The sequence below is a fragment of the Colias eurytheme genome, chromosome 26 (genome assembly GCF_061535395.1).
Source record: "Colias eurytheme isolate Ceu_HAF_F1 chromosome 26, ilColEury1 Martin Lab GWU primary, whole genome shotgun sequence".
NCBI classification, from domain to species: domain Eukaryota; kingdom Metazoa; phylum Arthropoda; class Insecta; order Lepidoptera; family Pieridae; genus Colias; species Colias eurytheme.
The window spans coordinates 692,267-714,096 of NC_143005.1; the positions used below are offsets into that span (position 1 = coordinate 692,267).

A 21,830-nucleotide genomic window follows, 5' to 3' on the forward strand; every position below is an offset into this window, starting at 1 on the left:
CATTTCAATTCTATTTCTGTTCCTTGTGCCATAACAGTGTCTATCTCCTACTCTTGTGTGTACGTCGGCATTTTTGTGTACATGCAAAATATTATTAAATATATACTGTGATGGTACAGTAAGGATACCAGTATTCTTAAAGAGATCTCTTAGTGAGTCCCGAGCACGTAAATTATATATAGAGCGAATGGCTCTTTTCTGTAAGATAAATATAGTTTCTATATCTGCTGCCCTGCCCCATAGTAGAATTCCATAGGACATAATACTATGAAAGTAGCTGAAATAAACCAATCTAGCTGTATCTTCATCGGTGAGATGCCTTACCTTTCGGACTGCATATGCTGCTGAACTGAGCTTACCTGCAGCGGTGTTGACATGGGCTCCCCACTGTAGTTTCTCGTCCAATGTTAACCCAAGAAATACAGTCGATTCTGTAGGGTGTAATACCTCCCCGTTCAAGGTAATATTTCTGCTCAACTTTTTAACGTTAGGTAGTAAAAATTCAACACAAGTTGTTTTTTTGGCATTTAATAATAAATTATTAGCAGTAAACCAGTCGGATATGTGTAAAAGAGTACTGTTCACTTCGTCAACATTTGGGTCATGCCTATCCACATTGAATATTAATGAGGTATCATCTGCAAACAGAACTATTTCACACCTATCCTGTAAATAATAAGGTAGATCATTGATATATACCAAGAACAAGAAGGGTCCTAAAATAGATCCTTGTGGAACACCAATGTTAATTGACGCACCGCTAGAACGTTCTCCATTAACAACTACAGTTTGTATCCTATCATGCAGGTATGAGGCTATGAGGTTCTGAGCTTGTCCTTTAATCCCATAGTGATTAAGTTTACGCAATAATGTACAATGTTCAACGCAGTCAAATGCCTTGGAGAGGTCACAAAATATCCCCAAAGCATTTTTTGAGTTTTCCCATGCCTTATATATATGTGTTAGTAGTGCAACTCCAGCATCTGTGGTTGAGCGCCCCTTTGTGAAACCAAACTGTTTGGTGTGCAGCAAATTATTAGAAGCAAAGTGACTAGTCAATTGGTTTAATATTAACTTTTCGAATACCTTACTTAATGTTGGTAAAATCGAGATAGGTCTATAGTTGTTACAGTCTTCTTGATCGCCTTTCTTAAATAGAGGTATAACTTTACTAAGCTTTAGTAAATTAGGAAATGTACCATAGTCACAACACTTATTAAATATGAAAGCTAAATTGTTTGCAATATTTTCTATTATATTATTAACTAAATTTACGGACATTCCCCAAAGATCACAAGTGTTTTTTAAATTAAGTGTCTTAAATGCTGTAACAATATCATTAGCAGTTACGTGACGCAATTGAAATAATGTACTGCACCCCGCAACATGGTCCCTCAAAAAGGTCTCTGCAAGTACTGAAGACGAGTTTAAATTATTAGTAATGCTAGCAGGGACACTACTAAAGAAATCTTCAAAAGCAAGCGCAACATCAGCATTTTTGTCAATAACCATGCCATTATGTACAAGTTTTATGGTATTACTTGATTTGCTTTTACCCATTTCACCATTAATAATAGACCAAACTGTTTTAACTTTATTATCCGAGTCGCGTATTTTATCTCTGATATACAAACGCTTCGCAGTAAAACAAACAATTTTAAAAGTTTTTGAGTAATTTCTAACATATCTAAGAAAAGATGGGTCTTTATTATATTGCTTCATACCATATAACTCATAAAGAACGATCCTACACCTATGTATGCTAGGTGTCGCCCATTTACTAAATGGTAAATCCTTGGTAATATTTAAAGATTTAACTTTAAATATTTTTTCAAATTCATTATGAACTAAATTAAAAAGATTTTTAAACATTTCACAAGGATTATTATGACAGGATTGATCATTCAGTACGGGCAGGTTTTTATTAATATTATCTCTAAATTTATTAATGCCTTTTTTAGTTATAGGCCTAACATTAATTCTTTTAAATTCAGGTAAGCAATCCCATTCAAAAACTACTTTCTGGCCACAGTGATCCGAAGTGAGTGTATTGAGAATATTTTTCTCTAAACAGATGCAGTCGCAGTATATATTATCAATACAGGTTGCAGAAGTAGGTGTAATTCGTGTGGGTTCATTAAAAAGTTTATACAGATTAAATGACTGAAACAAATTAACAATTCGTGTTGCCGTTTGTGTTTGTAAAAGTATATCAATATTAAAATCACCACATACTATAACTTTTTTTTTACTCCTACTTAAACGCTTTAATATTTCTTCCATGACTGTCTCAAACATATTATAGTCACTAGAAGGGGGTCTATAAACGCAAACAATAATGTAACGCTCCAGTTCAACACAGGACAGTTCAATGGTCCGTTCTACAGAAAGACTAACAATGTCAGTTCGTTCTTTGCATTTTACACTATTATGTACAAAAATAAGAGAACCTCCATGAATAGCATATGTCCTGAAGTATATACTTTTTAATTTATAATTATCAATATTTATTAACAACTGACATTGTTTAAGCCAATGTTCTGTTACACAAAAAACCTTAATACTATTATGATTTAAAAACAATTCTATTTCTAATAATTTGCTAGCCAAGCCTTGAATGTTTTGATGTACAATAGAAAAGGTCTGCTTAGCTGTTGTCTTATATACTAGTTTAAATCTAGCTTAGGGCTAGATTTTCTGTCAACACTAGGTTGGTGTATATAATTACTACTACATAAAATTATAGTAGATCCAGGGTCTGATACCGAACATGTACCAGACTGGTTAATATTATATGCTATTAACATAGCAAGTTCTCGCTTATATCTAGATGGCAGATACACTGTATTCTTTGTCAAAGTAAAAGATTTAATACACAAATTAATGTCAAAGTAAATAAATGCATCACGATGATGATTTGTTACATTATACAATTTTAAATTCATATTATGAATTAATCTATTTTGTTCTTGTGTCAGACCAGGTAGGTATGGCAATGTACACAACATAAATTTACATTTAGTCTTACTACTAATTTCCAACATTTTTTGAAATCCTACATCAATATCCTTATTTTTTACATTTAAACTATCTCCATATAGTATAATTACAATATTATTCTTATTAAAGCTGAAATGATCAAGTGATTTGATTATATAATTAAATGAACTGTTAGGAGTGCAAATATTAGTGACTTTAAGCCCTAAATTGTTGAGCATAGCGCCAAAACCCTGACCAACATTATCTGACAACACAAAAATTTCCTGCTCGGAAAGGTGTTTAGTTTTTCTAGTTGAAATTGTTGTCACGGGTTTTACACTATGTATGTCTGTGCAGTCAAGCTTATGGGGCGACGTTTGCTCATTGTCACTTTTTGAACACTGACATACATATTTATTGGTCAGCGACTCAAAGCGATCCATATTTTCAGTACTCAACTTAATTAAGTCATCTGCCTGTTGTATATGCTCGTTTATTTGTATTTGAGCAGCAGAATATTTTTGGTTGACATATCCTATGAGTTTACCAGAAATGTCTAATCAATTTGATGATTTGTAATAAGAGTGAGTTTTATTTTTCTAATCGGCTTTAAAAATTAATAATTAAATATTGAGTTATGTTAAAATAAAATGAATAGTCGCCAAAATAAACGGCATTTGTTGAGATACACGATTGTATTTATTATGTTGACGGTTGCGATATGATGATTTTTCCATTATTTTTGTTGTTGGTGTTTTGGTTAGTAGAAATGTTTACAATTTATTTTGTTGATCAATGCTAATAAAGGATCGCATCTCTAGCCCCTCTTTTTTTTTTCCTTTCCTAAGAGGAGCCGATGGCGTAAATTTAGCATTGGAAGCTCCGCGCTTCATGCGGAAGTTTAGCGTTGGAATCCCTGCGCTGCACGCGTAAATTAGACATTGGAAGCTCCGCGCTTAATGTGTTGGTTCTATCTACATTGGAAGCTCCGCGCTTCATGTGTTGGCTCTATCTACATTGGAAGCTTCGCGCTTCATGTGTTGGCTCTATCTACATTGGAAGCTCCGCGCTTCGTGTGTTGACTTTACATTGGAAGCTTCGCGCTTCATGTGTTGGCTCTATCTACATTGGAAGCTCCGCGCTTCATGTGTTTGCTCTATCTACATTGGAAGCTCCGCGCTTCATGTGTTTGCTCTATCTACATTGGAAGCTCCACGCTTCATGTGTTTGCTCTAACTACATTGGAAGCTTTGCGCTTCATGTGTTTGCTCTAACTACATTGGAAGCTTCGCGCTTCATGTGTTGGCTCTATCCACATTGGAAGCTCCGCGCTTCATGTGTTTGCTCTATCTACATTGGAAGCTCCGCGCTTCATGTGTTTGCTCTAACTACATTGGAAGCTTCGCGCTTCATGTGTTGGCTCTATCCACATTGGAAGCTTCGCGCTTCGTGTGTTGGTTCTATCTACATTGGAAGCTTCGCGCTTCGTGTGTTGGTTCTATCTACATTGGAAGCTTCGCGCTTCGTGTGTTGGTTCTATCTACATTGGAAGCTTCGCGCTTCGTGTGTTGGTTCTATCTACATTGGAAGCTTCGCGCTTCGTGTGTTGGTTCTATCTACATTGGAAGCTTCGCGCTTCGTGTATTGGTTCTATCTACATTGGAAGCTCCGTGCTTTATGTAGGTTTTACGTTACAAACCTTGACGAAAAGTTGTGACCAGAGCTAAATAGGTTTAGAAATCGCGCGAGAACGCGCTAATTGTCAGAATGGCCGTGTCGGAGTATTGATTTATTCAGTTGGTAATAACGCCATCTACTGGTAAAGTTGTGAGTATTTTGAAGATTGACATAGTAAGACTTGAAGTTTTAACGAATGAATTTATGACAATGACAAGTGACAATGACAAGTGACAATGACATTTTTCCTTGAGTCAGTAGTTTGGCAGGTTGGGGGGTGTCAGTTCGAACTGTGGTCCGAACGACACTTGCCGCCCGACAGCCAACCGCGCCAGTTGTGCGCACTGATTCTTTTTATTATTTACGATCATGGCGGACGTTGAAATTAATCGCGAGGAATCTCCGAAATATATAAATTTCCTTTTCGATATTTGAAAAAAAAAATTTTGAAATTTAATTTTTTACTAGTGGTCCGCCCCGGCTTCGCCCGTCGTACCTACATGTTTAAACTATCCTATCTCTCAAGTTGGATCGAACTGCACAGTTCACATGGTGTGCGAATTTTATTATAATCGGTTAAGTGGTTTAGGAGTCCATTGAGGACAAACATTGTGACACGAGATTTATATTTATTAAGATTTAGTTTATTGACGCATATTTTGGTTATCTCTTGTTGTTTTGCGGTGAAACAGTTTTTGTACACTTGTGTTTTGTTGTAAAAATGTACTTCAATAAAACTTTTTTGCTAATACATATTCGAATGAATTTAAAGAAAGAAAGAAAGAAAAGACTAAGTTAGACTAAGACTAATTTAGACTAAGTTGTTTTTAAAAGTACATTTTGTCCCCCAACAGCCCCTTAGAGGAGGCGGAGATAGGTCCCGGGCGGCAGACGGTCGGCTACATATACTACGACCCGGAGCGGCTGTGCGAGCCCAACTGTTACACCGGCCTGCCGTTGGATACTGCGGGTATGTTGATATTTTTGTATTGCTGGGGAATAATGGACTGTATGTGCTTGGTTATAGAGTCTAATTTAGAGTGTATGTTTGAAAATAACATGTAAAAATGTGTGCATATGTTAAACATATTCTTTATAGCTCTATTGATTGACATAAATTTTGAAAAAAGAAAAAATTTTTTTTTGAAATATTGCGGGTACTTTTCAAAATGTAATTTATTTATTTGATTTGCCAAGTGTTGATTATTACATAATATCATTTTCCATCCATATAGCAGATGTTTACAAAATTCAACTATATCATTTGTCAATAATTTTTGCGGGTAGTAACTGTATGTACGTGCACCTGTATGTACGTGCACCAGTATGTACGTGCACCTGTATGTACGTGCACCTGGCACCAGTATGTACGTGCACCAGTATGTACGTGCACCTGTATGTTCGTGCACCTGTATGTACGTGCACCTGGCACCAGTATGTACGTGCACCTGGCACCAGTATGTACGTGCACCTGTATGTACGTGCACCTGTATGTACTGCACCTGTATGTACGTGCATCAGCATGTACGTGCACCAGCATGTACGTGCACCAGCATGTACGTGCACCAGCATGTACGTGCACCAGCATGTACGTGCACCAGCATGTACGTGCACCTGTATGTACTTGCACCTGTATGTACGTGCACCTGCATGTACGTGCACCGGCATGTACGTGCACCGGCATGCACGTGCACCGGCATGTACGTGCACCAGCATGTACGTGCACCGGCATGTACGTGCACCAGCATGTACGTGCATCAGCATGTACGTGCACCAGCATGTACGTGCACCAGCATGTACGTGCACCAGCATGTACGTGCACCAGCATGTTCGTGCACCAGCATGTACGTGCACCAGCATGTACGTGCACCAGTATGTACGTGCACCAGTATGTACGTGCACCTGTATGTACTGTACCTGTATGTACTGCACCTGTATGTACGTGCACCAGTATGTACTGTACCTGTATGTACTGCACCTGTATGTACTGTACCTGTATGCACATGTGTGGTGTGTGTGAGCGTGGGGGGGACAGCGCGCAGCAGCAGCGGCAGCGGCACGGCGCCCGGGCCCGGTACTGTACCTGTAAGTACTGCACCTGTATGTACTGCACCTGTATGCACGTGTGTGTCTTTTGATGAATGGACATACAAATTCTTTGAATTTACAATAAAAATACTTGAATATTTGATTGAAGTTTACTTTTGACTTGTTGTTAATAGTTAATACACATAACACTTGTTTAAAATTTTATAATACAAAAAACTCCCAAGTCCCGAAAATACCGAAAGAACCGGGAAATCCCGGTTCCTTTAAGGTAAAGTACCGAAATTCCCGGTTCTCAAAAAAGAGACCGGTTCCGGAAACCCTAGTAGTAAGTAAGGATATGTTTAATTGGAATATCAGAAAAACGTATGCACTTCTTAAATATTAAAATTAATAAAATTAAGGATCGGGTTTAGTGCTATTTTTCAATAATAAATAGAACAATAATAATAATGTTTTAAAATGAGAAATAAGTAATAATTTAAAATGAAATACTTAACTAATAAATAATATTAATAATTTTTTATTTAATTTTATCCATTCTATACCTACCAAAATCTTCAAAATCAATTTAGCGGTCCATATATCGTAACATTACATACTTTTCATTTACACTATAATACATTCGCATTCATAATATTAGAAATTGTATCATACCAAACACACCACAAAATTATTTATAATACATTTCTAGAAGAGTTTTAATTTTAAAGTAAAATAAATAATTAGTTAAAATATAGTTCTTCTAGTAAACTATCGAGTACAGCGTTGGTCAAGTCACATCACTACGATCACGTGAGTTGCGCGAGCGAGCCTGCGCGGGCCCCTCCCACTTTCCCTTCACCCCCGCGATGCTAGATTTATTTTCATAAAAATAATTATAACAATCGACTTACCGATGAAATGTGATACTGGATTTCAATTTTGTGATTTTTCTAGTATCGGTTTTGCAAGATAGCACTGTACATTTCAGCATGTTTATTCGTAAATATGAATAAAATTCCAGAGCAACGCACTTCGTCAGCACTCAACCACGACTACGAGCGCTCGCGGCGGGAACGTCGTGTTGTTCCCACCTGTGCCTACTGTTCCCACTTGGTTGTTCGTACTCTATAGATAGTATATATACTCTAAGGTGTTCTTTGTGACCAGACGGTGCCGCGTGGGCGGAGCGGGCCCGTAACAACCGCGGTTCAGCGTGGGGCGGCGCGGTGCGGTCGGACGTGCGCGCTCTGCTGGCTCGGCTGCCGCGCTGGGCCGCTGCGCGTGCGCCGCGCAACTACTCGCTGTACCTGCACACTACACAGGTGAGTGCGCGCACACACACACACACACACACGTGCGGTTTTGACGCTATTTTGACGTGATAACGTTTTTAAAATCGTTTTAATCGGGTGAGATGTTCAGAAACTTGTGTCACACCAAAACCTCACGAGCGCGATCGCAGGTATAACGAGAGAGAGACGGACTGATCTCCCGTCTCATCTCGAGCGCTGCCACCAATAAGACGTTATCACGTAAATATCTCGATCGTAAACCTACTTTACAAACAACCAATTTTTTTTATTTTATGCTTTCAAACATTTTCACACTTTAAACACACTCACAAAAATATAGAATTGACTAATTCTATTGTATGGGTTTTGAATAATAGTAAGTAATATTGTGAAATAAAAGAATTATTGTACTGTGTAACTTGTGTTAAATGGAAACTTGTAATACAATGGATGAAATGAGTCATGCGAGGTGCTCTTAGTGACCGTCGGCGATGAACTGATTTAATTATATTATAGAGTGAAAATAATTTGGGTTACGAAATATGCAAGCGAAACGCCTTATTGCACTCTGTACGTACTCGCTCGTACATCTTTATTTTTTGTAAATTATAATCACATAAGTTTATTATTGACGTGAAAACGTCTTATAATTCGATAGAGCCGGCTGCACGCACGAAAAAACATGACTCATGCGGCGTTACCTCGCTCTGAGGCGTTCCATGTAGGTAAGGCGTTCAACTGTCGTCAGTAAACCGACTTTACAGACAACCAATTTTTTTGTCAGTTTTGTTATTTTTATTAAATTGTTTATGTGCAGGTGGTGCAAACGCCGGTAGAGCTGAGGGTGGAGCACCAGTGGCCGCGGCTGGCGGCGTTCAGCGCGGTGGTGGGGGCGGAGGGCGCGGCGCGCGAGCGGCTGGGCGGCGCGGGGCTGGTGGCGGTGGGCGGGCGGGGCGCGCTGCGGCTGCGCGTGCGCAACCCCTGCCCCGAGCGGCGCCTGCTGCTGCATGCCGTGTTAGCGCCCACGCTCACTGATGCGCTGCCGCCTGAGTGAGTTTGCGTGTAAAAGCACATGGATGCGCGTGCGCATATTTTGAAGTTGCTCGTGTGCAGATATAAAATAAATGTTTTTTTTTATTCAACACAAGTACATTTAAAATGAAAATAATTTTTAACGGATTTTAAACGTGATTTATTATTTTATTGATTAAATTTTAAACTCAATTTCGAAAAAGTTTGTACGGTTCGTAATTCGTACACCTGGGGATGGTGCTAATAATAAAAACTAAGCTGCTAAGATAAAAATAATAGGTATTTAATATTGCTATGCTCTGCTATAATGTTATGAGTAGCATACGTACGCAGCTCGCCACGTTTTTACGTGAACTAAAGTATGTACAATGAAAATTATGTAACATACAAAAAATGATGATGTTGCACTCTGTACGTTTACGTACAAAATTATTTATTCAAATAAGGGCCGATTTTTCAATGTTTGGATAAAACTTATCCGTCCAATAAATTAACTTAGATAACTTTAATCACGTTAATAATCACATTTTAAATCGTCGAAAATTGAAAAAAAATCACTTCCACTGTTTGTTTCGATTTCTAATAAACTTTTATTTTACAGAGCTGGCGGTGATTCGACATGGTGCAAAACGGAATCCTGCGTCTGGTCGGATGCCTTTTCAATCAAGGGTTGGAAGATCATAGCGGGCGGGGTGCGGCCCGTGGAAGAGAGAGGGGACGATCGGGATGAGTACGGGAGTGACAGGGACAACAGCACCCTCGGTCTGCCCGTGCTCGTGTTGGAGCCGTTCTCTGAAGTCGATATAGAGATTGAGTTCGCGCCGAAACAAGCGGCGGCTTTGACTACGTACTTGTATTTGAGGTTGGTTGATATGGTATTAAATTGTATATTTTATGTATTATATTTGTACGGTTTACGTATTACTTCAATAGTGGACTGTATATAGGTCGTGCTAAATGCTGCTAATCCATACTAATATTATAAATGCGAAAGTAACTCTGTCTGTCTGTCTGTTACTCAATCACGCCTTAACTACTGAACCAATTTGCATGAAATTTGGTATAGAGATATTTTGATACCCGAGAAAGGACATAGGCCACTTTTTATTGCGAAATATCGCTATCAAATTTACATACGTATACAAAATTTCAGCTCAATCGGTTACCGGGAAGTGAATCAAAGTTACTTGCTACATTTCAATTTAGTCATCGAGTACAGACAAAAATGTTCATAAAATAAAAACTACTGGGCCTATCCGAAAAAAAAAATTATGGGACCAATTCGACACCATCCCGCATCGAACAAAAAAAACGAAACCAAGGAGTAATCGGTGTACATACATAAAAAAAATATACCGGCCGAATTGATAATCTCCTCCTTTTTTTGAAGTCGGTTAAAAACTAATCGCACGGAGAGCTTAATTTTCACAAAAAGCTCTAATCGCACGGAAAGCTTAATTTTCACAAAAAGCTCTAATCGCACGGAGAGCTTAATTTTCGCAAAAAGCTCTAATCCCACGGAGAGTTTAATTTTCACTAAAAGCTCTATTCGCACGGAAAGCTTAATTTTCACAAAAAAGCTCTAATCGCATGGAGAGCTTAATTTTCATAAAAAAGCTCTAATCGCACGGAAAGCTTAATATTCACAAAAAGCTCTATTCGCACGGAAAGATTAATTTTCACAAGAAGCTCTAATCACACGGAGAGCTTAATTTTCATAAAAAGCTCTAATCGCACGGAGAGCTAAATTTTCACAAAAAGCTCTAATCGCACGGAGAGCATAATTTCCACAAAAAGCTCTTATCGCACGGAAAGCTAAATTTTCACAAAAAGCTCTTATCGCACGGAGAGCATAATTTTCACAAAAAGCTCTAATCGAATGGAGAGCTTAATTTTCACAAAAAGCTCTAATCGCACGGAGAGCTTAATTTTCACAAAAAGCTCTAATCGAATGGAGAGCTTAATTTTCACAAAAAGTTCTATTCGCACGGAAAGCTCAATTTTCACAAAAAAGCTCTAATCGCACGGAGAGCTTAATTTTCACAAAAAACTTTCATCGCACGGAGAGCTTAATTTTCACAAAAAAACCAATCGCAGGGAAACCTTAATTTTCAAAAAAGCTCCCATCGCACGGAGAGCTTAATTTTCACTAAAAACTAATCGCACGGAAAGCTTAATTTTCACAAAAAGCTCCAATCGCACGGAGAGCTTAATTTTCACAAAAAGCTCTAATCGCATGGAGAGCTTAATTTTCACAAAAAACTACGCACGGAAAGAAATTTTCACAAAAAAGCTCTAATCGCACGTAGAGCTTAATTTTCACAAAAAACTCTCATCGCACGGAGAGCTTAATTTTCTCAAAAAGCTCTAATCGCACGGAAAGCTTAATTTTCACAAAAAGCTTGATTCGCACGGAAAGCTCAATTTTCACAAAAAAGCTCTAATCGCACGGAGAGCTTAATTTTCACAAAAAGCTCTCATCGCATGGAGAGCTTAATTTTCACAAAAAGCTTATTCGCACGGAAAGCTAAATTCTCACAAAAAAGCTCTAATCGCACGGAGAGCTTAATTTTCACATAAAACTCTCATCGAACGGAGAGCTTAATTTTCACAAAAAGCTCTTATCGCACAGAGAGCTTAATTTTCACAAAGAGCTCTAATCGCACGGAGGCTTAATTTTCACAAAAAGCTCTAATCACACGGAGAGCTTAATTTTAATTAAAAGCTCTAATCGAACGGAAAGCTTAATTTTCACAAAAAGCTCTAATCGCACGGAGAGCTTAATTTTCACAAAAATTTCTAATCGCATGGAGAGCTTAATTTTCATTAAAGGCTCAAATCGCACGGAGAGCTTAATTTTCACAAGAAGCTCTAATCACACGGAGAGCTTTATTTTCATAAAAAGCTCTAATCGCACGGAAAGCTTAATATTCACTAATAAAAATAACTGCGTTAACAACCGACTTCAAAAACGGAAAAGTAAGAAATAAAAAAGATTTGATATTATTAATTACTACATATTATTTACTAGCGATCCGCCCCGGCTTCGCACGGGTGCAATGCTGATACTAAATACACTACAGAAAAACTGTGTACGTTGTATATAAAAAACATAGCGGCCTGCTCCGGCTTCGCACGGGTATAAAATATATAGCCGGGCGGCCGGCCGGTGCCGCCGCAAACGCTATGTCCCGCAATTTTGAAATCTGTAATATCTTCGAAAATATTCACTCAAATCATACGGGCGATATAGATCTATATTAAATGAACAATGTATTCAAGGTATTTAATTGGTTAAGGATTAATGCTGTATTGGTTAAAATCGCTTCGAAAATAAGCCATTATTTGTCGTAAAAAGTAAATGACAAAAAAAAGTTGTTGTGGGTTATCCATAAGAGATAGACATATACCATCGCGGACTTTTCTGTAGACCTTTTCAATGTGTATAATATGTACTTAGTACATTATTTTGATAAAACTCGTAGGGTTCAGCCTGCGTTTGCAATGTAAGCGGAAAAAAATGTAATTTTTTACGACATCACATTAGAAACCTCAAAAATAATGGTATTTCTCCACTATTTGATGCATGTTATTATACATATAAACCTTCCTCTTGAATCACTCTATCTATTAAAAAAAATTGCATCAAAATCCGTTGCGTAGTTTCAAAGATTTAAGCGTACAAAGGGACAAAGGGACATAGGGACATAGGGACAGAGAAAGCGACTTTGTTTTATACTATGTAGTGATATGAGCTATTTATTAAAAAGGTTTGATGTCGGTGCACGGGCTTAATACTAAGTGCTTAATGTTCGGCACCGACTTCAAACCTATTTAATAAATAGCACATCCATACTAATATTATAAATGCAAAAGTAACTCTGTCTGTCTGTCTGTTACTCAATCACGCCTTAACTACTGAACCAATTTGCATGAAATTTGGTATAGAGATATTTTGATACCCGAGAAAGGACATAGGCCACTTTTTATTGCGAAATATGTACCACGGGCGAAGCCGGGGCGGACCGCTAGTAATGCATATGTGACAACTGGGAACACTTTAATTGTTGCTAATAATTATATACGATTTACGTGGATTCGAGCGGATAGAATAGCACTCGGGCGCTTCTATGAATGAACTGCGCTTTACGGCCGACTCGGCCGTCGTACGATAATATCGCTGAGGCAGCATGACCCAAATTACGCTATAGCTGAATTCCATTATAATATGTAATGTAACTATAGATTATAAGTAATTAATCGTTAAAATAATATTATGTTTGTTCGATACTCGAACAATAGTTATAAAACTTTAATTGAATGTTCGTCTAAAATAGCAGGTTTGGTCCTTCGAGCTGGATATAACGAAAAATATGTTATTTTTTGACGAATTCTATTTATTATTTTATAATTTCTACATTTGCATATTTTTATGAGACATTAATACTCATTGTATTTACAGAAATAACTTGACGGTGGTGGAGGGTGTACAACTGTTCGGTGTAGGCGCATTCCCGAGTTTCGACATAGGCGGCAGGAGACCTGGACCGTCGTCTATTTTCCATTTTGAGGTTTGTATCATTTGGCATTGATGTTGCTAATTGGTATATTTATCAAATATGTAATATGATATTACGATAAATTAATTCAATTTGAATAAATTCCAATGCATTTTGTAATGAATATTTTCCATCAAGTTGTGTCGTAATGAAGTTACTGTTATCGATAATGCAATACAATTTTATAATATCGATTGTTGTAAAGGCGGAGGAGTGCGTGACGGACACGCGCACGGGCGTGGTGCGGCGGCGCGTGGTGGCGCGCAACACGGGGCGCGTGCGCGTGCGGCTCGGCGCGTGGGACATCGCGCGGGGGGGCTGCCGGGGGAGGGGCTTCCGCCTGCACCCCTGCGGCCCGCTCGACCTGCCGCCCAACCACACGCACGCGCTGCACCTGTCCTTCGCGCCCGACTTCACGCTCGCGCGCCACGCCGCCCGCCTGCGCCTGCACTCCGACCTGGGGCCCGTGGAGTACTCGCTGCTGGGCACGGTGCCGGCGCGCCTGCTGGCCCGCTGCGCGCCCGCCTACCCGCGCCCCCCGTGGGACGCGCCGCTGCGCCCCTTCGCCGGCACGCTCGCGTTCCTCGCCCTGGCCGTGCTGCTGTTCACGGCCGTGTACGACTCGGAGCGGCTGCTGCGGCGCGCCCGCTCGGCCCGCGCGCCCGCCCCCCGCGCGCCGCTCGACCTGCGGGAGGTGGCCGCAGACACGACCGCCCCCCCTCCCCCCGCACCACGAGCCACCTCCCGCCGCCGCCGCCCCGCGCGCCGCACCGACCCCCGCGCCGAACGACGGGCCTTCGAGCGCTGGCGTACAGAAGTCCTACGCCGAGCAGACGATGACTCCTCCCGCTCTAGTGAAGACCCAGAAACAGAAAGAACGTCCCCAGAAAGAAACGTTGAACCGATAGTTGCGGAGACGAAAACAGAAGAAAATGTCGAAGTGCAATCTAGTGCCTCCGAAGAATCGACTCCAGTAGACGAGCAAGACAACGATGAAGCTTACACGGCCGACGCTGAACTGGACGCGAGGGATTCCCCCGAAGAGACAGTGGCCGAACCGAAGATCAGTCCGATACGCGCGCAATCCCCACCTAAAGTACCAGTGGAAAGAACGCGCCGCTCGCCGAACAATCGCCGCGAACGTTCCAGAAACGATGAGACTGTCAGAAAGAATACCACACGCCCGCATATTAGAAAAGAAAAGCGAAGACAGAGAGTTGTAACACCGCCCCGTTCGCCCGCTGTTGTTAAAGAAGTGGAAGAAGTAGGGGATGTTGGTGAATCACGTGGAACAGTGAGATGGGGGGCGTCCTGGAGTTCAGTGGTTGCTGGGCCTCCACTAGCGCCCATAGGATCGGATGTTCGGCGCCGGGAGCCCGACCACACGGATAACTCGCTGTTCTATTACAATGGGGCTCCGGAGCCTCCGCGGCCAGAAACAGAGTTCAGCTGGAGGCCGGCTATTGGCACTCCGGATAGGTCGCCGTTCACACCGTCTACTAGAGAGTTTCTTGGTGAGTTTATCATATCATTTACTTATTTAAAATCAGCAGCAAAATATAATTTAAAAAAATTACAGAAAGGTTTCCAGGTTTTTCTATACTTTCAAACTCACACACAGTTAAATTATGAAGATTTCCTTAAAGCTTTTTTTGTTAATCAGTCTATAGAAAATGAATATCATTTTGTATCTATTTATTTATTTATTTGATTTGCCAACAGATGTACATCTTATATTTATAATATATTTTGAGTATGTGACATAAATTAGCATGCATAGCAAGATGTAGATCCAATTACAGGCAAATACAACATGCATTTTTGAGTTGTATCAAATTATAGCTTCTAATCGTAGTATAAATTCTAATCAGAAAACATTATTCTCATCAGTATAATTTTTATGTAAAACGCTTTTATATGCAAACAAACTAAGAAAGTTGATGTCAACTTTTGTGCTATTAAATAATCTATTATGTTCCCGACAAACTCTAGCAATGACGCTGTTGAAGCCTAAATTGGTTCTATATCTTTTGACAAAAAATACATTGGTTTTCCTAGAGTATCTCCTTGGAACAGCTATATTAATTTTTGATAGAAGATTAGGACAAATATACGAATTTGTAACAATTTTATATAACAACATTTGATCTGCCATCCATCTCCGATGTTTAAGACTTTCCATTTTAAAAAAGTTTAATCTGAGGTCGTATGATTTTAAAGATTTAAGTTTTTGTTGATGAAAAGTAAGTAGATAAAGAAACTTTTTCTGTACAGACTCAAGTCTTTTTATGTGACATCGATAAGATGGATTCCAGACTGGTGAGCAATATTCCAAGAGAGATCTTACTAATGAACAATATACAATTTTTATAGGTAGCACACTTTTGAACATTTTGCAATTTCTCCATACAAACCCAAGAAGTTTTAGAGATTTCGTTACTATATTATTAATATGATGAATAAAACCTAATTTTTTATCAAATGTTACTCCTAAGTCTCGCACTTGGGTTATCTCCTCAAGGATGATATTATTTATGGAATACGAAGATGGTTGAGGTCGTAACTTTTTGGAAAATTTTATAAATTTGCATTTATTTATATTTAACGGTAGCTTATTAGATACTGTCCATTCTGAGATTCGATTTAGATCGTCTTGAAGAAGTTTAGCATCCTCTGTATTATGTATATTTTTGAATATTTTAAGGTCATCCGCGAATAGTATAAATTTTGAGTGATTAATTTCATAGGACAAATCATTAATAAAAATTAAAAACAGAATAGGCCCCAAGTGCGAGCCCTGGGGAACACCCGAAGTAGCTACAAATGGCTGCGATTCATAACCATTAACCGTAACTTTTGACGTTCTATTGCCTAAGTAAGTTGCAAACCACTTTAACATTAGACCATGAATACCAACCCTTGACAACTTTTTAAGCAGCAGTGAATGATCCACCTTATCGAATGCCTTACTAAAATCCATATATATTGCATCTATTTCTTGACCTCTATCAATAACATCACACAAATCATCAGTGTAAGTGACCAGATTAGTTAAGGTAGACATCCCACTACGAAAACCATGTTGTTCAGGTATTAATTCGGCCTTTAAGTGGTATGTTAAATATGGGTATATCAGCGATTCAAAGCATTTTGCAAACACAGATAACAGTGAAATGGGTCTGTAGTTTTGAATATCTCTAGCTTCGCCGCTTTTAGGAATAGGAACTATATTAGATGTCCTCCACTGTGAGGGAAAATAACCGCTATTTAAAGATTTATTATATATTATGTTTAATGGCACTGAAAGGCAATCAGCACAACGAGAAACGAAAACAGGAGGGATACCATCGGGTCCAGCGCTCTTATTGATATTCAATTTACTAAAGGATTTTATCACTGAGGCGTTATCCAATACAATTCTATCCAAAATATTATTTCGAGGAGAAGTTTCATCTATATGCTGTACTAAATTAATCCAATTACTTTTGGTATACACGGAAGAAAAGTGTTCAACAAAGGCACTACATATATCTGCAGGAGAGGAATAAACAACATTATTAAGAAGCATTTCTTCCGGTATTATACCTTTAGAATTTCTTTTGGCGGAAATATACGACCAAAAAGCTTTTATATTATTATTACTTAAAGAAACTTCGACGTTTTTAAGATATTTTTGGTAGCTTAGCTTAATCTCGTTATGACATCGAGTTCTCGAACAAATATCGAGTATCGAACAAATATATCAATGAAACCAGTTACAAACACGTAAACAATGTTATAATACGTGTTGTTCTAATTATACAACACCTTCCAATTTTATAAACATTTAGTAGATTTCGCTTGCTTAACAATAATTTATACTTGCTTGTATAATTATTTTTTTTTTCCCAGACGAAACACCCACCTACAACACACTCGGTTCCGTATGGGGTGGTACATGCGACGCGTGGGGCTGGGGCGGAGCCCCCGTGCGGCCGCCCCCGGGCTTCGCCCCACAACCGCGCCCCTACGACCCGTTCCGTTCACTGGCTTCCATTTGGGCACCAGCACCACACGATTGGACAGTCAATACTAACAGAAATGATGAAGAGCCGAAGAATTAGATGTTTTTGTGCGGTTATAATATCGTTTTCTTATGTGGAAGTACTAAAATACACAAATTATTGATTCGGTTGTTATAAAGCTTGAAATATATTCGAAAAGACGTCAATTATTAAGTACTTTCTACACGTTTGATATAAATAAAAAAAAATTGCTTTGAAAATGATTAAAAAGCTCAATTTGTTTAAAAAAATGTATTTATGCCTTTGGACCTACGTTTAAATAGTACAACTATTATAACCGCATAAAAATTAATGAAACTATCAACTGGACTTCGCTACTAAAATGGACTCTGAATGCGCTATTACTGTCCCTTACAAAAAACATAACAAAGTTATGTCTACTGTTCAATTTGCATGATACTTGGAATTTGATACAATTTCTTTGAACATAATGTACATTTATGTATAAAAAATGACGGTTTGTAATAAAGTTTTCATCATTTATAAACTACAAGTCAAGTATTATGCATTTTGTATCGTACTACTTTTATGTTGACGGTACGATAGCGCAATGAAACGTTTTTAATACTTTATTTAATGTTGTAAACAGTGCGGAGTTCGTGGTCACGGTATTCGGCGGTGTCTAGTCACAATTTCACATCGCCGTGTATCCGATTCATTATGATCAAAAGTACATTTGAACAAAGTATCAAGACTATTAACTCCGCACGTGACTTTCTCAAGATATTTGCTGAACAAAATCTTGTTTATTGTATTAGTTTGCTGCTGCTGACTGTACATCGATTCCAAATAGAACTACACTTGTAGTTTTATTTTCTGCTATACCTACTGATAAGGAGTTGCTTTTTTGTATAAATTTAAGTTCAGAAATACTTCTTTCAAACTAACACTTTAAAGTTGCTGCAGTTATGAAAAAAGGACATTCTAGCCACGGAGAATGTAGTAAGATATATTTCAAAGATAATAAAATGCAGGGCTTATAAAACTACCCATGTATAGTATTGTATAAAACATGCAAAAAGTAACCCTATGTGTCTGTATTCAAGGTATTAATTTGCATCACTCACATTTCTATATTTTGTGTGTGTGTGAAGTGATCAAACTACCCTCTAATATAAAATGAAGATTTACAAGGTTGTATGTACAAGGCAAAGCATTTGCTACTAGTCCTGACTCCTTTACAATATGAGTAAACTCCCATTTTTGTCTCTTGAAGACTGAATAAATGTGTTTTTAAAAGCATTTTGTTGTTTTATTTATCTTGAATTGATATTCTAATGCATTTGTGCCAATAATAAAATCCTATCCTACTTAATGCGAAATTTTGTGAGAATTAATGTATGCATATGAATGTTTGTTATCCTTTCACGCAAATATTACTGAACCGATTACAATCAAACCATTTTTTTCCGTAAATCCCACGGGAACGGGAACTATACATATTAGTAATAATATAATAGCGAATAATATAATAATAATCTATACGTATTTTTTTTATAGTACAATCAGATTTTTCTACCAAATCTTATTTCAGTTTCATTAGAAACCATTTTTACACTATTCATATTCCAAGTATTATTATTTTTGTATTAAACAATACAAAAATAATAATACTTGAATACTACTGGAGTTGCCAGGCATAGGTAATAGGTAGGTATAAAACAGTTATATTTAATAACTAGCGGTCCGCCCCGGCTTCGCCCGTGGTACATATTTACGTTTTCTCTACATAAAAACCATCCTTGTACTTCAAGGAATATAATAAAAAAAGAATTATCGAAATCGGTTCAGCCGTTCTCGAGTTACGCGCTTACCAACACATTTTGCGATTCATTTTTATATCATAGATAGAAGATATGTGTATGGGATAGTGAAATATGTGAGAATTTACTCGAACTAAATATTTTATGGTATATTCGCTTTAAAAGTTTTCACCAGATTTTAATAATATGTTTATGAAAAGGAAAAAATAAAACAACAGTTGGTCTTTAAAACTTATATTTTAATAATTATTATATTTGTACAATTACATCTAAAATGTCACATCACATTTCCCCAAATGCTTTATCTGTCCAAACAGAATTCGAAGAAAAATTCCAATATAGCCGAGATGGTTGCTTCAATATCTATATTTTGTAGAGTAATCCTTAGGTGATACCACAAGACCTCTGCCTTTCCGAGCTCCTCTGTACACTGTCTCAATAATATCAATCATTTCTTGTTTATCTTCTAGTGGCCAATTGATTTTGTTATTGTTACCGGTGCCCAAGTCAATCATGATGTGTTTGTTTCGGAAGAAGAACATAACTGTGCAAGGATCGTACAATTCATACCTGAAAGTTTATAAAATATTAAAAAGATAATCTTGTTTACAATTCATTGAATCTCTCATAGATATTATGCTATCAAGTTGCTGTTTAGCGGAAATATTGGTAAATGAGTATGAAACTTTAAATACTTACGATTTAGCTCAAAAAGATCTAATAAACTGAACATCCTCAATTATTCAAAACACGTTTTTTAATTTAAAGGTGAAATTACTTACATTTTATTGAAATCTGGAACTTCTGTAATGTCCACTAGATAAATGACAGCAAAGTTCTTTACTTTTTCAGCAATACTATATAATACTTCATCCATTTTCATGCAGGTAGGGTCCCAGTCATGACCAAATCTTATTACCTGAAAATTCACATTCAAAATATGAGTAAATATACCTAAATACTTGGCGATATCTCTGTTATAAACAGTTCAAAATTATTTTATAGATGTACCTATTTTATGTATCAATTAGCTTTCTTAAACCCAATTAATAGATACACATTTAAGTAAATAGCATAGTAAATCAAGTATTCTATATTTTCCTAAATAATGTTTGATCCAGTGTTTGTTCTGGTATCAATCTAGAAAGTTTACAATGTGCACTTACTACAACGCGATCCTCTTCTGATAATATGGCTTGATCCACCTGCCAACCATTGTGAAGATGCCCTAACATGTAACTCATCTTGATATATTTTTATTGTACTTCTGTAACAAAAATGTGCAAATATTTTCGTTAGAACCTACACAAGTGGCAAAACAAATCACATCACAATTCACAATTCACAGGCTGAAACAGTTTGACATTGACAATTGACATTTGTTTAAATATTACGACTGTTATTTTACAGCCACGCGACGGAACAAAAATATATTTACAACCGGAATAAAAATAAGATTATTGTGGAATAATACTTTATCCTTTACTATACAAGACTACATGTACAACTAGTATCAAAAAAAGTTTCGTCAAAATCCGTCTAGTAATTTTTTGCGTGAAAGCCGGAATACAGAGAGACAGACATAAATTTCAAAATAATCTTTTGGCTTTTGTTACTAGTTTAGAGCGACTAGCACTTAGTACCCTACCCTTGTCATAGGGGCATTTTTTATAATATGCCTGTAGTTCCATATCAGATGAAAAGAAATAAAATTAACTTAGAACACTTTATTTTATTAAATTATTTAATACATAAATAAATAAAAAATAATACATAACTGTTTATTAATTATAATTAACCCGAACTACGTCAGCGATCATGTACCCTATTACGGTAAAAAAGGTATTTTTTGAAATTGGTCCTAAGTACATAGTTCCTGTAATAAGAGCGCCGCGTTTAAACAAACAAACAAACACTGCAATTATAATATTTTGTGTTTAAACAGATATCATTTATTATTATTGACAGATATCCTATCCTACTTCCTACCATATCCTACTAATATTATAAATGCGAAAGTTTGTGAGGATGTGTATCATATTGTATGTGTATGTTTGTTACTCTTTCACGCAAATACTACTGAACCGATTACAATGGAATTTAGCATACATATAGTATAGAGGGTAACTTGGATTAACACATAGGATAGGTTTTATTCCGGAAATCCCACGGAAACGGGAACTTTGCGGGTTTTTCTTTGAAAGCTATAAATTTAAGCAGGAATCAGATAGATCATAAATTTAGCTTATTATTATTGAAGTGAAACTTCTTTATCGGGGTTGGAAAAAAATTTATGTAACATTTTTTCGTTACTAATAAGGTCATAAAGAAGTTTCACTTCTTACGTGTGTATTACGATTTGATTTATAGTAGTTATTATTTCTCCACCAAGGATCGACCGATCATACTCGTTAAAACATTATATTTTATAGA

General features: G+C 37.4%; 2 protein-coding genes across 2 annotated transcripts in view; one reads left to right on the forward strand and one right to left on the reverse strand.

Annotated features, from left to right (window-relative positions):
- The window catches only part of Tmem131 (Transmembrane protein 131), a 36,018-nt gene extending 17,148 nt beyond the window's left edge, over positions 1–18,870 (forward strand). Inside the window, exons 16-22 of the mRNA XM_090116829.1 lie at positions 5,511–5,626; positions 7,855–8,009; positions 8,797–9,029; positions 9,613–9,873; positions 13,474–13,582; positions 13,776–15,084; positions 17,462–18,870. Coding sequence (XP_089972955.1) covers positions 5,511–5,626; positions 7,855–8,009; positions 8,797–9,029; positions 9,613–9,873; positions 13,474–13,582; positions 13,776–15,084; positions 17,462–17,673 — 2,395 coding nt within the window. The 3' untranslated portion in view covers positions 17,674–18,870. The remainder of the gene's footprint in view (positions 1–5,510; positions 5,627–7,854; positions 8,010–8,796; positions 9,030–9,612; positions 9,874–13,473; positions 13,583–13,775; positions 15,085–17,461) is intronic.
- A 753-nt stretch (positions 18,871–19,623) lies between these two features.
- Dim1 (thioredoxin-like protein Dim1) lies at positions 19,624–20,740 on the reverse strand. The gene is made up of 3 exons (XM_090116777.1): positions 20,564–20,740; positions 20,180–20,316; positions 19,624–19,967 (listed from the first exon to the last, which is right to left on the reverse strand). Exons 1-3 carry the CDS (start codon positions 20,639–20,641, stop codon positions 19,754–19,756), a joined length of 429 nt encoding a protein of 142 aa, XP_089972903.1. The 5' UTR covers positions 20,642–20,740; the 3' UTR covers positions 19,624–19,753.
- Positions 20,741–21,830: the final 1,090 nt, after the last annotated feature.